A 13,825-nucleotide genomic window follows, 5' to 3' on the forward strand; every position below is an offset into this window, starting at 1 on the left:
AAGGATCAGTGGGGTCTGTCTCCCCTCCCCATGAGGAGTGTTCTGCCTGCCCATTCTGCTCCCCTCAGTGCAGGGAATGAGAGCTGGGGACACAGCCTTGGATCTCCCCCAGATCACCAGCAAGGTATTCTGCTATTAGTAGGGGATTTGGGAATGGGGGTTTATCGCCTCCATACCCAGATTTGTTTGTGGTCTTCCCCACAATTCACTCCCTTCTTTCAGTGTGGGGCAGAGTCTCTGAGGTTTGGGCTTTGCCTGCCCCTGTATTTTGGAGACCTTTAGCGTGGGGGATGATGTGGAGAACATAAATCACTGTGCAGAATGGATAAAGACTGAAAAAGAAAGTTCCCCCCTGCTTGGAACAGGTGTACCAGTCTCCTAGATAGGAAACACATGGGTGTTTTAGGGAGTTTGTTATTTGGAGTTATTAACAAACAGGCTAAATGTGTGCTGTAAAACTGAAACAAACTTCTACTGCACTGTAAGAACAGCCACTGGTTTTTATTCTGACCTCATCTGTCACAGGCCCCCTCGGGCTGAGTAATTTGGATTTCAGAACCAACGGAGGCCACCAGTGACCCTAATTTCTTCAGCGTTATTTTCACGAGGCTGATTTCAGATTTCATTCATTGATGTAACAATTCTGGGGCACTTCCTGCAGCAGCCACCGGAGGGGTTTGGGATCGGATTGCATTTTTCATCCCCAATTCCCCGAATTGCTGCGGTGCTGCCTCGCCCTCTGGCGGCCGCGCAGGAGGCAAGGCTGGGGTTCCCGATTTCCCCATGGAAATGAATCCCTCGCTCCCGGTGTCCCGGACTGAACTTCACAGTTCAGTGTTTCAGAGCTAACCAGAGTTCTTCTGCAAGGAAGAAAAAAATACATACTCACCCGTTTTACTGAGGATTTATAGGTGAAATGTCACCTTAAATAAAAATGTAATCCGAGACACCATTCCCTAACAACTCCTGTCAAAAATGATATTTTTGCATTTAATGACAGAGCCTCTCCAGCCAGGCGTTCTGCTGTCATAACGGGGCCATTCCCTGGCAGCATTTGGATTAAGGAAGCTGCTGTGAAACTGCCCAAAGAGATGATATTGGGATGTTTTTAAAGGATTGCAGGATTCCTGGTTTGTATTTTGTGTTAGCGGGGTGCACACTTGGAGCTTTGTGCTGCAGCTGGCAGAGCTTGGCTCGGGATATTTATTCCCACTGCACTGAAATAAATGTATAAATAGCAATAAATAAATGTATAGCCTGGCAGCAAAAAGGAGGCTTTAGGAGAGGTACCACACATTGTGGAAGTCTCATTAAAACCTTGAGTTACACCAGCCCTGCAAGATGGAAGCAGCAGTCATGGAAAATTCTGGCCAAGTGCTGGGTGGTGCTGAAGCTTTTGGTGATTCTCCAGGCCTTTAAGGCCCAGCACCTTTGCTCCAGTGATAGACTTCTTATGTTGTGCTGCTTGTGGCCACAGATGGGAGTTATTTAGTGGGCATTGCTCACACTGTCCCAGGATGACACTGCTGGGGCAGCCCCTGTGAGCTCCCTCTGTGCTGGGGCCACAGGGGTTTCACCCCCTTTTCCTGCCCCTTTTTTGGATTTCCCCTTCTCATTCCTTAATGCCCCGTGAGGGCAGCAAATGGCAGTGGTCAGGAGGAAGGAAAGCAGCACATTCTCCTGGCAGAGCTAAATAAGGATTCACAGGGCAAAAAGCAGGTGATGGAACGATCCTGACAGAAGTGGGACGGTAACCGGGCGGTATTAAGGGGCAGGAACGTGCAGCTTTATTGCTCTGATTGCATTTAACAAGCAGCAGATAAACCTGCTCAGGTCCCTGGTGGCCAAAGACATCAGGAAAAGCCTGAGCACACATGCTGGGTGTCTGCTCCAGTGAAAGATTCCTTGCTGCTGGCTGAAAGAAGCGCAGGAAACAGGTTAAATGGGGCTTTGACATACAGGAAAAGAAAAAGGGGTGGCTTAAAACTAATATGAACAAATATTATTGCCTTGGTTTGGGGTGAGGAACAGCTGCAAGGTGCATTGTGCTTGAGAAGGGAAATTAATTGCAGTGGAAAAACAGACTGCTTCACAAAAATTAAGGCCCATAGCACGTATTTTCCCTGTTTTTTTTTAAATTGACACCTTGAGAATTCTTTCTCACACGTTAACAGGGAGAGCAGAAAGCTGATAGTGAGATTTGATAAAATCTGGGCAAGGCTCTGAAAACCGAACTTCTTACAGGGAAAACACTTCAAATAGACTTTGTGGTGTCAAACAATCCCTCCAGGCACATCCTTTTCCAAGGTAAAACCCTCCCTTTTCAGAAGAGGGGCCTTTTATGTCCTTTCCATTTCATCAATGCCCACCTTGGCTCCATCCCAGTATGCAGAATATGTTCTGAAGTTATTTCCAGATTTCTGAATTCTGGCTTTTCCAGATGATCTCTGGACATAAGAAAGTGGCAAATCTTGCACAGTTGTGCAAATTATTTTTAATAATGGGGCCTAAAAGCTTGCAGGAACAGCAGCTGAATGCTGGGTCCTGCCTCCTAGAAACATCTAAAACTGTGTTTATTTCCTCAGCAAGTGGGTGTGTCAGGCCAGAAATGCAGGCAGTGGAATCACCATGCACCAAGAACTGCATACCACATTTTCCATGTGAAACCACTGCAGTAGAAAGGTCCTTGGCACTGCTCACCAGCTAAGCAATGAATGCTGGATTGTCAGAATTTCAATGTGACATTTTAGCCTTATCTCTGAATCTGTAGTTGCCAGTGAAATGATGTCTGGTCGTAACCTGTTTGGTTTTTACAGCCGTCCTTAAACTGGAGGTCGTCGGGTGCCTCCGGCACAGCCTCTTGTTGGAAGGTGTTTGTGTTCTTGGTGTTCCGTGGGAGCTCCATGGTTGCAGCCAGCTTTTCTTGGGGATTTTGGGGTGTTGTGGCCGTGTTTCACACCCGTGTCGCTCTCGGCAGGGCACTCCCTCTGCAGTGACCCCGACAGCTCGGCCGAGGCGGCCCCGGAGGAGGCAGAAGTGCAGGACCTGGAGTCGTTGGATGAGGCCGAGAAGATGAGCAAGGTGAGGAGGTTCCATTTTCATCTGGCAGGGAGAGCAGCCAGACTAGAGCACCCTTCCTGGGAAAATGCTGGGTTGGCTTTGAAGGTGTTTATGGATGATCCTGAATGGAACAGGCTTTGTGGCACGTCACCCGCTGCCTCTTCAGCAAGATTTGTGCCCTTTCTCCAGGCTGGGTTCATCCCTTCAGTACCCTGTGAAAATGTTCCCCACACAGTTTGTGAATGGGCTGGTTTATCACCTCCATCCCCACAGCAGCTCCACTGAACTGTGTGGATTATTAGGATTTCTTATTCTTTCTGGATTGCTAGGCTTAGGACAAACGTAAGCTAAACTGTATTTTCTTAAAGCAATGGCATCGCTCAAGTGCAGGTTTCTAACTGCAAACTAATCATAACCAATCTACCTCAAAGCAAAACTGTCCAGTTATAGCTAGGAGCTCGTGCAAATGGGTTGCTAATTGCCATCGATTCAGGGACACAGCTTGGTGGTGACAGAAGGTGATGATGGTGGCTTCTGAGGCACAATCCTGCAATATTACCTTGGTTGCTTTTGGGTGTTTGTGATACAGGTGATGCTGAGAGCTCACAGCAATTTTTCTTCACAGTCAATGATCTAAGGAGAGTTAGATGTCAGTTTGCTGGTGTTTCTGCTCCGTGCATGTTTTCTCTCCTGTTGTAACTAAGCTGTGTTGTAGCGAGCTCTGGGCTGGTCCCTTGCTGCTCTGCTGCAGAGAAAGGAAGGAAAAGACCTTGGCCTCTTGTTTCCTGATCCCTTGTGTCACTCTAGCCTGGAGTTTTGTCCTTGATAACCAGGCAGTGGAAGTCAGATACAGGAAAACACTAAATGCTCACAGAGAAGGTGATTACTCATACAGTTTGTTTCCAGGTTTTATTGAGGAACCTTTTCTTGTAAGTAGAAATAATTTCTTCTTCGGTCAGTGGATGTGTTTGTTGGTACTTTGGGATTTTTAACTGTAAATTTCTTCTCCAGTAAATGGAGATGTTTGTTTAGATAATTTGGGATTTTTAACTGTCGTTTTCTTTTTTGTTAAGTGGAAATGTTTGTTGATACTTTGGGATTTTTAACTGTAAATTTCTTCTTCAGCAAGTGGAGGTGTTTGTTGATATTTTGGGGTTTCTAACTGTAAATATGTGGGATTTTCATATGCTCTGAGCAGAGTCTGTTCTGTCAAAGGAAGCTGTGGCAGAGCAGCGAGCACAGCATGTGGCTGCTGGGGAATCAATGCTCTCCATGGGTTTTCCAGGGCTTTCTGTCCCTGAGTTGTGCCACAGGCTGGGGTGTTTTGCCCCTTGTCTCCTGGATGCTCAGAGCTGTAATTGCCTGCACAAGGCGTAAGGATTACCCGATTAGCTCTGCAGCTCAGCAGATTTAGTCAAACTGAGAAATGGGTGTTAGCAGCTTTAATGCTTAATATTCCATCCTGGGGGAGTAACTCCCAACTCCAAGGAGCCCTGGTTTCCAGCAGGAGGAGCTTCTGCCTGTCTGGCATTGAAATGTTGACATCACTGAGTGTTTCCTTTTAGGATACAGAAATATGTCTCTGTATTTGTGTGGGGTGAAGGGGAGTGAGGCATTTTTTTTTTTCTTTCTGTTTCAAACTGCTTGAAATGTTCTCCCACAAATAAAGGACACAAGTAGCTATATATATAGAATATATATAACTTAACTCAGTGTGGCAATCTCAAGGATGCTGCTGTCCCTGCTCTGTACTCGGTGTCTTCCTTGCTGACTGCAGAAACCCCCAAATTATTCTGCAATGCCTATAGAAAATTCCAGTATGTGGTAGTGGGGAAGAAAAAAAAGCTCAGCTGAGGGTTTTCCTAATCCCTTGGCTTTTCTCTGTGCTTGGGAAAGCTGATGTGCATGGGAAGGAAGGATTCTTGCAATGTGTGTTTTCCCATGGGAAATCACAGATATGAGGAGAAAAACAAAGGTGTTTTCCTGTCCATGCACTCCCACACCTTTCCATGCTCCTGGGATTATGGCACAGGAGATTAAGGTGGTGTCCTCAGGGCTGTTTCACAGGGGTTAGTTATTTTTGTACGTGGCAAGGGGAAGGCTCTGCCCTCGTGCCATGTTCCCCTTTATCCCATCTCTGCCACAGCTCCCAGCCACGGATGGTGGAGCTCAGTGGAGACTTACCCTGTTTTTCTTCTTTTTATTTCTCTGCCCTTCTTGGCTACAGCAGGGCAGGAGCACTCCCATCCATTCACCACTGGTCAGCAGGGGAATGTTCCCATGTTCCCAGCATCAGAGCTCCCCAGCTAAACACAGAGCTCCCCTCCTTCCAGCACAGAGGCAGCGTTAGGAGCTGGAGATCCCAAAACAGCCTTTGGGGTGTCTTGTGCTGGTCCCAGGGCAGGGCTCCATCCATGCCTGGGGAGCAGTGCAGAGAGGGACAGCTGCCAGCTTCCCCAGGAAGCTCCCTGGCTCTCCAGCCAGCAGAGAGATCCTAGGGCAGCATTAATGATTGATGGGAAGAGGAGAGGAGAGGAGCGAGGCACTCACAGCCTGCGTTCATCTGCTCTCATAGCACAGGCTTTGCATGAAGGTAAGAGGGGGAAATCCCACCAAAAGCTGGGCTTGGTCCCTTCTGCCTTTGCCAGACAGGTGGCAGGGGGCTGTGTGGCACAGGAGGCACTGGAATTTGTCCTCTCTCCTCCTCCTCCTCCTCCCGGTGGCTGCAGCTGCCTCTGTCCCTTCCCCCAGCCCACCATGTGTGCACGTGGGTGTGTGTTTCCTTAGGAGTGGTGCTTCTGCTTCTTAATCTGCAAAAGCCTCCAAGCTGTGGTGGTACTGAAGGATTTGGAGGTGCAGCAGGAGCTCTGAGGATCCCTCCCTTTTCTGAGAAGCTTGTCTTCTGTATATCCTAAAGGCCTGATAATGCAGAGCTTTCTTCTCCATCGCTGTTGTCAATGATTCCATTATCGAGAATAAGGGAAGATGAGGTGTCTGTGTCTGTTCTGGTAAAAAAACCCATCTCCAAGGTGGGCTGAGGTGTCAGTGGTGTGGGATAGCTGCTGTTCTCTGAACTCACTCCCTATCTAATTTCATCCTCTTATCTCCAGGGATGGACATCTATGTGAAGGGTGGCAAGCAAGGCGCTTTCCAGGTGCAAGCCTTCGCCTTAAGCCATGCAACTGGCCCTGGCCCGAGGTTTTCTACAAGTTGTTTTTGCTCTGGGGTGGACTTCTGGCTTTCCTTTCTGTCCCCATTTCATGTAGGAGCCAAGGGGAGGAGAGAGCTGGGAGGGAGAAGAGTGGGGGAAAGGAAAGCCTGCTCTCTGCCACCTTTTCAGGCTTGTTTTCATCTAGCACCAAATTTCAGGCTGTTTATGAAATGGGGGGCATGCCCCTCTGTCAGCCTCTATTCAACAGAGCATCAGAAACATTTCACATCAGAGTAATTTCTTCAATGGTTACGTGCCCCTCTGGTGACCTGATAATTTTGGCCTTTTCAATACTGAGGTTCCAGGGGGGTAGCCAAAAAATCGAGTATACGAGTTCCTGATGTTGCAGGTTGCCAAAGGCTAAAATAGGTGCTGTATTGAACATCAAAATTAATCTCTGTGTATTTTCTTTTCCTGCCGTGGTCCTTCGAATTTAATTGGGGATGTTTTGTAAGAAGTGTCACCAGTTAAAATTGCTGCGGGACACTGGTTTCTCCCTGTTTCTAATTGCAGACATCTGCCTGTGGCAGTAAAGGCCAATTACCTGGCAGCTTGGGGGAGCGTGCTTGATGGGCTCTGTGTGTGCGCGCCTGTGCCACTCGGAGGGATTTTTTTCCAAGAAAAGTAGGTCGGCTGCTCTCTGCAGCATTACTCCAGACCGTCGTAAGTCTCCAAACCTTCAGTGTGTTGCGGTAGACGTGAAAGGATTAAAAGGGGGATTGGCGGGGTCGGTTTCCCAGCGGCAGAACCGGCTCTTTTAAGTTCCTTTCATTCGGTGCCGCGTCCCCGCGCTGTTTGGTATTCCCGAGCAGCGCCGCTCGCAGCCAGCGGGCTCTGCTCAGCCACAGGCAGCTGATATTCCCGATATTCCCCGCTCCTCTCCATTGCAGCCCACGGCAGCACCCGGCTCGGGATCCGCGGTGAGCAGATGGCACGGGAGGGGAGGCTGTGCTGCCCTGTCCCGCTCGCACGGAGAGCGCTCCGGGTGCTCGGGAGGAGCAGGAGCAGCTCGGGGTGCCCGGGAGGAGCAGGAGCAGAAGCAGGAGCAGCTCGGGGTGCCCGGGAGGAGCAGGAGCAGCTCGGGGTGCTCGGGAGGAGCAGGAGCAGCTCGGGGTGCTCGGGAGGAGCAGGAGCAGCTCGGGGTGCCGGGGAGGAGCAGGAGCAGAAGCAGGAGCAGCTCGGGGTGCCTGGGAGGAGCAGAAGCAGGAGCAGCTCGGGGTGCCCGGGAGGAGCAGGAGCAGCTCGGGGTGCCTGGGAGGAGCTGCCTGGGGAGGAGCAGGAGCAGCTCGGGGTGCCTGGGAGGAGCAGGAGCAGCTCGGGGTTCTCGGGCGCCCTCGGAGCAGCTGGGGATGTGCAGCACCGGGCCCGTGCTGCCGGCTCGGTGACAGCCCCGCAGCCTCTCCGGCCATGTCGGCGCTCTGGAGGGGGAACCGAAAGCTGCGGAGCGAGAGCGCCGGCAGGGACGGGGACTCCCTGTTCCGAATGCTGTACCTGGTGAGCAGATGCGAGGGGATGGGCTCAGGAGCCGGCGCTTAGGGGATCGTGCAGGTTCCGAATCGCTGAGCTGCGAGGTGTGTGCCCTACGGGGGCTCTTTGTTGCCGTGCCGCAAGGATGCGGTTTGCCTGGCTTTGTTCGGGTGGGCGCTGCTGGCCAGAGGTGAGCTGTGCTGTTCCAGGGAGAGTTCCTGATGCCCAGGCACCCGGCATGGCAAACACGGGAGGAAACGGCTTTCAGCAGCCAAAGCTCTCCGCTGTGGTTGTGCTGGATGTCCTTGATCCTCCTCCGCGGGAGGGATGTGATCTTGGCCCCTCTGCTGAGCCCCTTCCCGAGCGGGGGGTTAATGTTTGTGAACTCCACTTTTCAGCCCGGTTGTGGCAGTCCTCGGTCTCATTTCCAGCTTGCCTAAAGGGATTGCCTGTGGGATTGTGCCTGAAGTGTGCTGCTGTAATTCTCCTAGAGAAATCCTGGTTTTGTGCTGTCATTGTCACTGCTGGCAGAGCTGGTGCAGGGAGATAAAAGGATCTGTTTCTCTTCCAGACCTCCCCTACTCTACCCACTTTCTCTGGGAAAATGGGGGCAGAGGGGTTTTTGTGAAATCTGCTTGAGAGTTTTCACCAAAGTAGCTGTGCTCTGAAGCCCCCATGTGCAATGTGTGTCTGCTTTGTGTCTGAAAGGGACTTTTTAAGGGGAATACAGGGTTGTGCTCGGGGATGAAGCGCAGCAGTTGTCGCAGGTGGACTCATGCATTTTAGTTCTAGGAGAGAAACAACAATATTTTTATTGTTAGGGTCTGATAAGGAAACCAGGTTTGCTGGTCAATACGATGGTGGTTTAACAAGGCTTGATGGTGAGGCTCACTCAGTTGTTTACTGCAACCTCCCATTGAGGCATGAGGGTCAGAAAGGACCCTCTGAATTGCTAAATTCAAGGTTTAGGTGCAGCTGGATCTGCTTTAGTCCCAGACTTGGTCAGTGGTTTATGTCTGAAGGATGATACGTGCACAGCTTTACAGCCTTTGGCTGACAATACAAAGTGTCCTAATCACTTGCCAGGGCTCTGTGGTGGCCAAGAACCCTCAGCCTTGAGGAGACACCTTGGGAGACCTTCCCACTCGGGTGTGGTCACACCCAGAGCCATTTGTTCCATGGACAAGCACGAGAAGAGGTTTGTGAAGATGAGTGAGCTGGAGACTGCCCCAGGGGTGTGCTGATCCGGGGGCAGTTCCCAGGAGGTGCGGGGCAGGGCTGTGGCTGGAGCCACGAGCGGTTTATTGAGTGTGCACAAGTGGAGATAAGGCTTTGGGAAGTCCTCCCCACTTCCTTCCTGCCATATGGGTGTAACTGCTCCTGCTGGGGCGCACCACATGTCTCTGGGAGTTATTTCAACTTCAGCGCTGAGCTGGTGTTTCACACCCTGAGCAGATTTTCGCTCTCTCTTTCTGGGTGACCCATATTTCCCTGCAGGAGCGTGCACAGGATGGGGTGGCAGGCAGTAACTGCTTAAAACACTTGGTTTATTTTGGGGTTTGATTCCAGATTGTGCTTTATGCGTTACAGCTGGTGTTATTTGTACATTTGGATCTTAAAGCAAAACACCACTGGACACATCTGCCTTAAGCAGTGCTAACAAAGCCAAATGTTGCTGAGCAAACCCTTGCCTGTCCCAGGGCTCTGCAGGCTCACATTATTGTACCTGAGCTGTCAGCTCTCTGTGCCTTCCCAGCAGAGCAGGGGACTTGGGAAGGTGTTTTAACCTGTGCTGCAGCCAGGCTTTCACCTACTGCCCTTGGTGGATTTGGGGCTGTTGGGATCAAGGTCACACCTGCTGAAATCTGATGCAGATCTAATCTAAAAGTTTGGGTGTGCTTTATACTTAAAAGCACAACAAGTATAGGTGGAACCTTGCTGAGAAATAACAGGAATTATTGAATAATTAAGATTAGTAAATCCAGCATGCCAGGAGTAGAGTGAGTTGGAGATGGACTGGTCCAACTCACAGCTTCCTCCTGCCCTCAACTTGCAGTACTTTTCCTTTCTTTCACACCTGAGTTAAACCTCAGGAACTGAAGGTGAATAATTTCCCTGTAATAAAGTGTCAACACAAACAGTTTTGTGTTGACAACCAGTTACAATGAGTTCTTGGCTTACTTGTGTACTGAAGAAAATGATCCATTGTGTAATGAGCATCTTTGCTCATGTGCTGTGCAGAGACCTCAGGGGAGCATCTGCAGTCCCAAGAGACCTCTAAGGAAAGGGAGTAGAAATCCTTCCTTGTCCTAGCATGGCTTGTATGTGCATGGAGAGGGAATAGCTCTGTGTGAACAGACTGCATGGCTTAAAAAACATGGAGATCACAACTACCAGTGGGTGGGAGTGAAAGTGATGTCCCAGGGGCAGAGCTTTGTCTCCACTGCAAGGTGGGGATGTGCTTTATTTTCTCTTTTTTTTTTTTCTCTTTTTTTTCCCTTTTTCCTTTTTTATTTTCTGTTTTGTTTTGTTAGGTTTTTTTTGTTAGTTTTTTTCTCCTCTGCTCTCTTTACATTTTTCTGGTTGAACAGGCTGATTTTGAGTCAGTTGTTTCACAGAATTACAGAGTTACCCATGTTGGAGAACACCTCTGAGACCATGGGGTCCAAGCTGTGCCAAATCCTCACCTTGTCACCCAGCCCAGAGCATTGAGTGCCTCTTCCAGGAATTCCTTGGACACCTCCAGGGATGGGGACCCCAGACCTCCCTGGGAGACTCTGCCAGTGCCTGTCTACTCTTTCCATGGAGAAATTGCTGAGCTGGGGGCTGTAGAGGCAGTGCTGGGAAATCACTGAACCCGGATTAGATCCTCTGGCAGGATTATCAGGTGTGGTCACTGGAGCAGCTCTTTTCCCTCCAGGTTTCTGGGAGGGATGGAGAACAGCCCACGGCTGCCTTGGCAATCCTGGAAGCCTGGGGCTGTCGTCACTGACACCAGAGACTATTCCTATTCCAAACTCTTGGGTGTAATGAAAGATGTGAGGAAATGATCTAACACGAGGGGGTGAAGTGAGGATAACTGGCTTTTTATATAGGCAGCTGATTAAATATTAAAGGAAGCGGCGAGATGGAGCAGCTCTGGGAAGCAGCACTTACGGGGAAGGAGTTCACCCTGCGAGGCACATTCCCAGACACAGCTTAGGGATCCAGCTGCTTTCCCAAAGAGCTCGTGCTTGGTGCCTGGAGGGGCTTTAGCTGGGAGGCTCTGCTTGCCCAAACCCCAGCAGGAGTGGTTTGTGCCCGTGTGTCACAGGATGCTGCAGCCCCGGCTGGAGAACTGGCAGGGGGCTGGGGTGTGTGTTTGGTTTGCCCAGGCGTTTTTGGTTCCCCATTCTTGGCCCTTTCTGTGAGTTTGTCAATCTCGAGTGCTGGACGGAGCTGTTTTAATGAAAATTCACGTGTCTGAAACCAGGAATGGAGTCGAACAGCACTTCAGTTAATTTGAATTCTGCTACTCCTTTCTTTTCCTTTATCCCCAGTTACAGAGAGACAGGATAGACACTTGTGGTGCCTGTTGAAAAGTCCCCAAACCGCCACTGCCCAGATGCAAGCCCTCCTCAGCCCCTTCGTTCCTCTGGCTCTGATTTCCAATGTTACCACTGCTCTTTCCTTTCCCTTCTCTCCAAAGAGCACAGAGCAGGTCGCAGCTTTCTGTCGCAGTCTGCATGAAATGAACCCCTCTGACTGCAGTGCTCCCCCCCAGGACTGTGCAGGGCCCCAGCTGAGCACCATGAGGCAGCTCACGGACGCAGACAAGCTGAGGAAGGTCATCTGTGAGCTCCTGGAGACTGAGCGTACCTACGTCAAGGTGAGGGGGCTCAGCCCCAGCTTTCCTGCAGAACTCTCTTGCTTTCTGCTCTGCTGCTTCAGGCTGGGTGTCGTGTCCCTGTCTGCTGCTGAACTCAGTTCCACAAGCTGTGCCTAAGGTACAGCTTCAGCCACCGAAATAAGGCATCTCCAAGTGCTTAGGCTGTTTTCCTTTTCAAAGGGCTTAGCTGGTGAGCAATTACTGCTCGCTGAGATCTGCTATTGGCTTTAACTAGAAGTGTGTAAATGTTTCCTTTTCCTGCCTGAAATTGTGGGCAATCCAGCTATTTCGTGTTGTGTGTAAAAAGGAAAAAATTCTCAGATTAGGCAAGCAGCATTTGCCACCTCAGTAAATATCCAGAGGGACCAACGTGGGAATCTTTTTCTGAATTTTTAGGACTTAAATTGTCTGATGGAGAGATACCTGAAGCCTCTGCAGAAAGAAACCTTCCTCACGCCAGATGAGGTATGTCGACCTTCGCTTGTCTTTTTGCCAGAGAGCTTTTGCCTGCCCCTCCACTCTGCCCACCCAGCTGGGCTTGTTTGACTGAAATTAATTTCACTGAATTCCATTTCCTTCAAATAATGGATTAAGTAGAGCATCGAGGTGCTGCTCAGTAATGTCTGCAGCTTGTTTTTTCCTGGCACCACATTGATTATACAATTGGACTGAGAATTGCTGCAGTTAGAGAAAACACAATTTAGCCTCAAAGTGATATTTTCAGCATTCTGCTTTTTTTTCTTCTTTTATTAGCTGGATGTTCTCTTTGGGAATCTGACTGAAATGGTAGCATTCCAGGTAGAGTTCTTGAAAACTCTGGAAGACGGAGTAAGGCTGGTTCCAGACCTGGAAAAGCTTGAAAAAGTAGAGCAATTTAAGGTAAAAAATTTTTCTTTTATATATTGAAAACACATTATTTGCACTGTCTCATTGTTTAAATTTTGAGGAGACCTTTAACATTCTCCATCACATTTTTCTGACTCTTGCCACTGTTCATGTAGAAACCTTCATCTGCTTCCATTTAAGATTAATTTTCAGCTAATGCTGGTGCTGCTGAAAAATTTTCCTGCTGCAATTGTAGTTTATGCTACATTTAGCCATATAGAGCACTAGAAACCATGTGCTTTTTGGTTCTATTCTTGCCCTTCTGCCAGATTTCTTGCCTTGAGCTGTCAGGAAATGCTAGAAATGGAAAGTTACATAAAATCTTTGTCCTGACAAGTCTCATGTTCAGAAGCCCTCTGGGGCTACAGATCAGAACAATATGTGGAATTTTGTATTTCCACTTGCACTCCATGGTGGCAAATACTTCTGGCTTGCAGCAGGTGTGCATCTTCACAGGTAGAACTGTAAACTGTGCCTCTGTGAGCTTCATTTAAAACCCAGGGAAATGTAGAAACAAATTTCATTTTGTGTCTAAGGCAGTGGAGGCATGGCAAGGAGGTGATAGAATGTTTTTCCTTTGGAGAATTCCACTCTGGCTCTGAGTACCACTCACCTTGGTAAAGGACAGGATAAGTAGTAACAGTAATAATAATAATAATTCCTCTGGTGCTCTGTAAGAGTGCCAGTGAAGGGTCCTTCCAGAGAAAACTCCATCTCCTGAGTGTTGCTTCCAGCTCTTCCCATAAAAACTGCACTGAGCTCGCTTTCAGTTCTGCCCCTGGGCCCTGTCTGAGAGCAGGGTGTGAAATGTGGGGTTCTGTGGTTTCAGTTCTGCAGTTTGCTTCCCCCTCTCCCAGTCACTGTCCCCAGGCTGCCCACGTGTGGTCTCAGCCCCTCAGCGGGTGCTGTCTGGTTCCCAAGACATTTTGGGACTGTGTCTGACCCTGAGCACCAGCTCATTTCCAAGCAGGTGAGCCCCTTGGTGTGTTTGTGAGGGATGAGTGTTGCTTGCAGCTCTCCAGAGCCCTGATCCATTGCAGGGTCCGGCACATCCAGTCCTCTCTGTGGCCTCTGGCCATTGCTGAGGTCAGTGGGGCTTTTAAACGGAGCTCTGGAGGTGGGAGCCCAGTCCCTGTGGAGTTAGTGCTGCCTTTAGGATGGGACTTGGCTGATGATGCTGATTGCAGAGGCTGAATCCACACACCTGGGCTAGCCCTGTTTCATGGTGGATAAAAACCATCACAGAATGGTTTTGGTGGAAGGAGCCTCAAAGATCCCCCAGTTCCACCCCCTGCACTATCCCAGGCTGTTCCAAGCCCTGTCCAGCCTGGGCT

At 49.6% G+C, this 13,825-nt stretch overlaps 1 protein-coding gene across 12 annotated transcripts in view; it reads left to right on the forward strand.

Moving 5' to 3' along the window:
• Positions 1 to 13,825, forward strand: part of TIAM1 (TIAM Rac1 associated GEF 1) — a 155,661-nt gene that overhangs the window by 130,602 nt on the left and 11,234 nt on the right. For 10 of the 12 annotated variants that reach the window (XM_088051022.1, XM_088051018.1, XM_088051021.1 and 7 more), the window contains 4 exons: positions 2,978 to 3,081; positions 11,427 to 11,606; positions 12,003 to 12,071; positions 12,360 to 12,485. In XM_088051022.1, coding sequence (XP_087907148.1) covers positions 2,978 to 3,081; positions 11,427 to 11,606; positions 12,003 to 12,071; positions 12,360 to 12,485 — 479 coding nt within the window. Of the gene's footprint in view, positions 1 to 2,977; positions 3,082 to 7,578; positions 7,766 to 11,426; positions 11,607 to 12,002; positions 12,072 to 12,359; positions 12,486 to 13,825 lie in introns of those variants that run through there. The other 2 variants (XM_088051019.1, XM_088051030.1) reach the window with 2 other exon arrangements.

Source organism: Pseudopodoces humilis, chromosome 2, assembly GCF_049639895.1.
Source record: "Pseudopodoces humilis isolate 2021_Gansu_Grassland_sample_001 chromosome 2, ASM4963989v1, whole genome shotgun sequence".
Taxonomy (NCBI): domain Eukaryota; kingdom Metazoa; phylum Chordata; class Aves; order Passeriformes; family Paridae; genus Pseudopodoces; species Pseudopodoces humilis.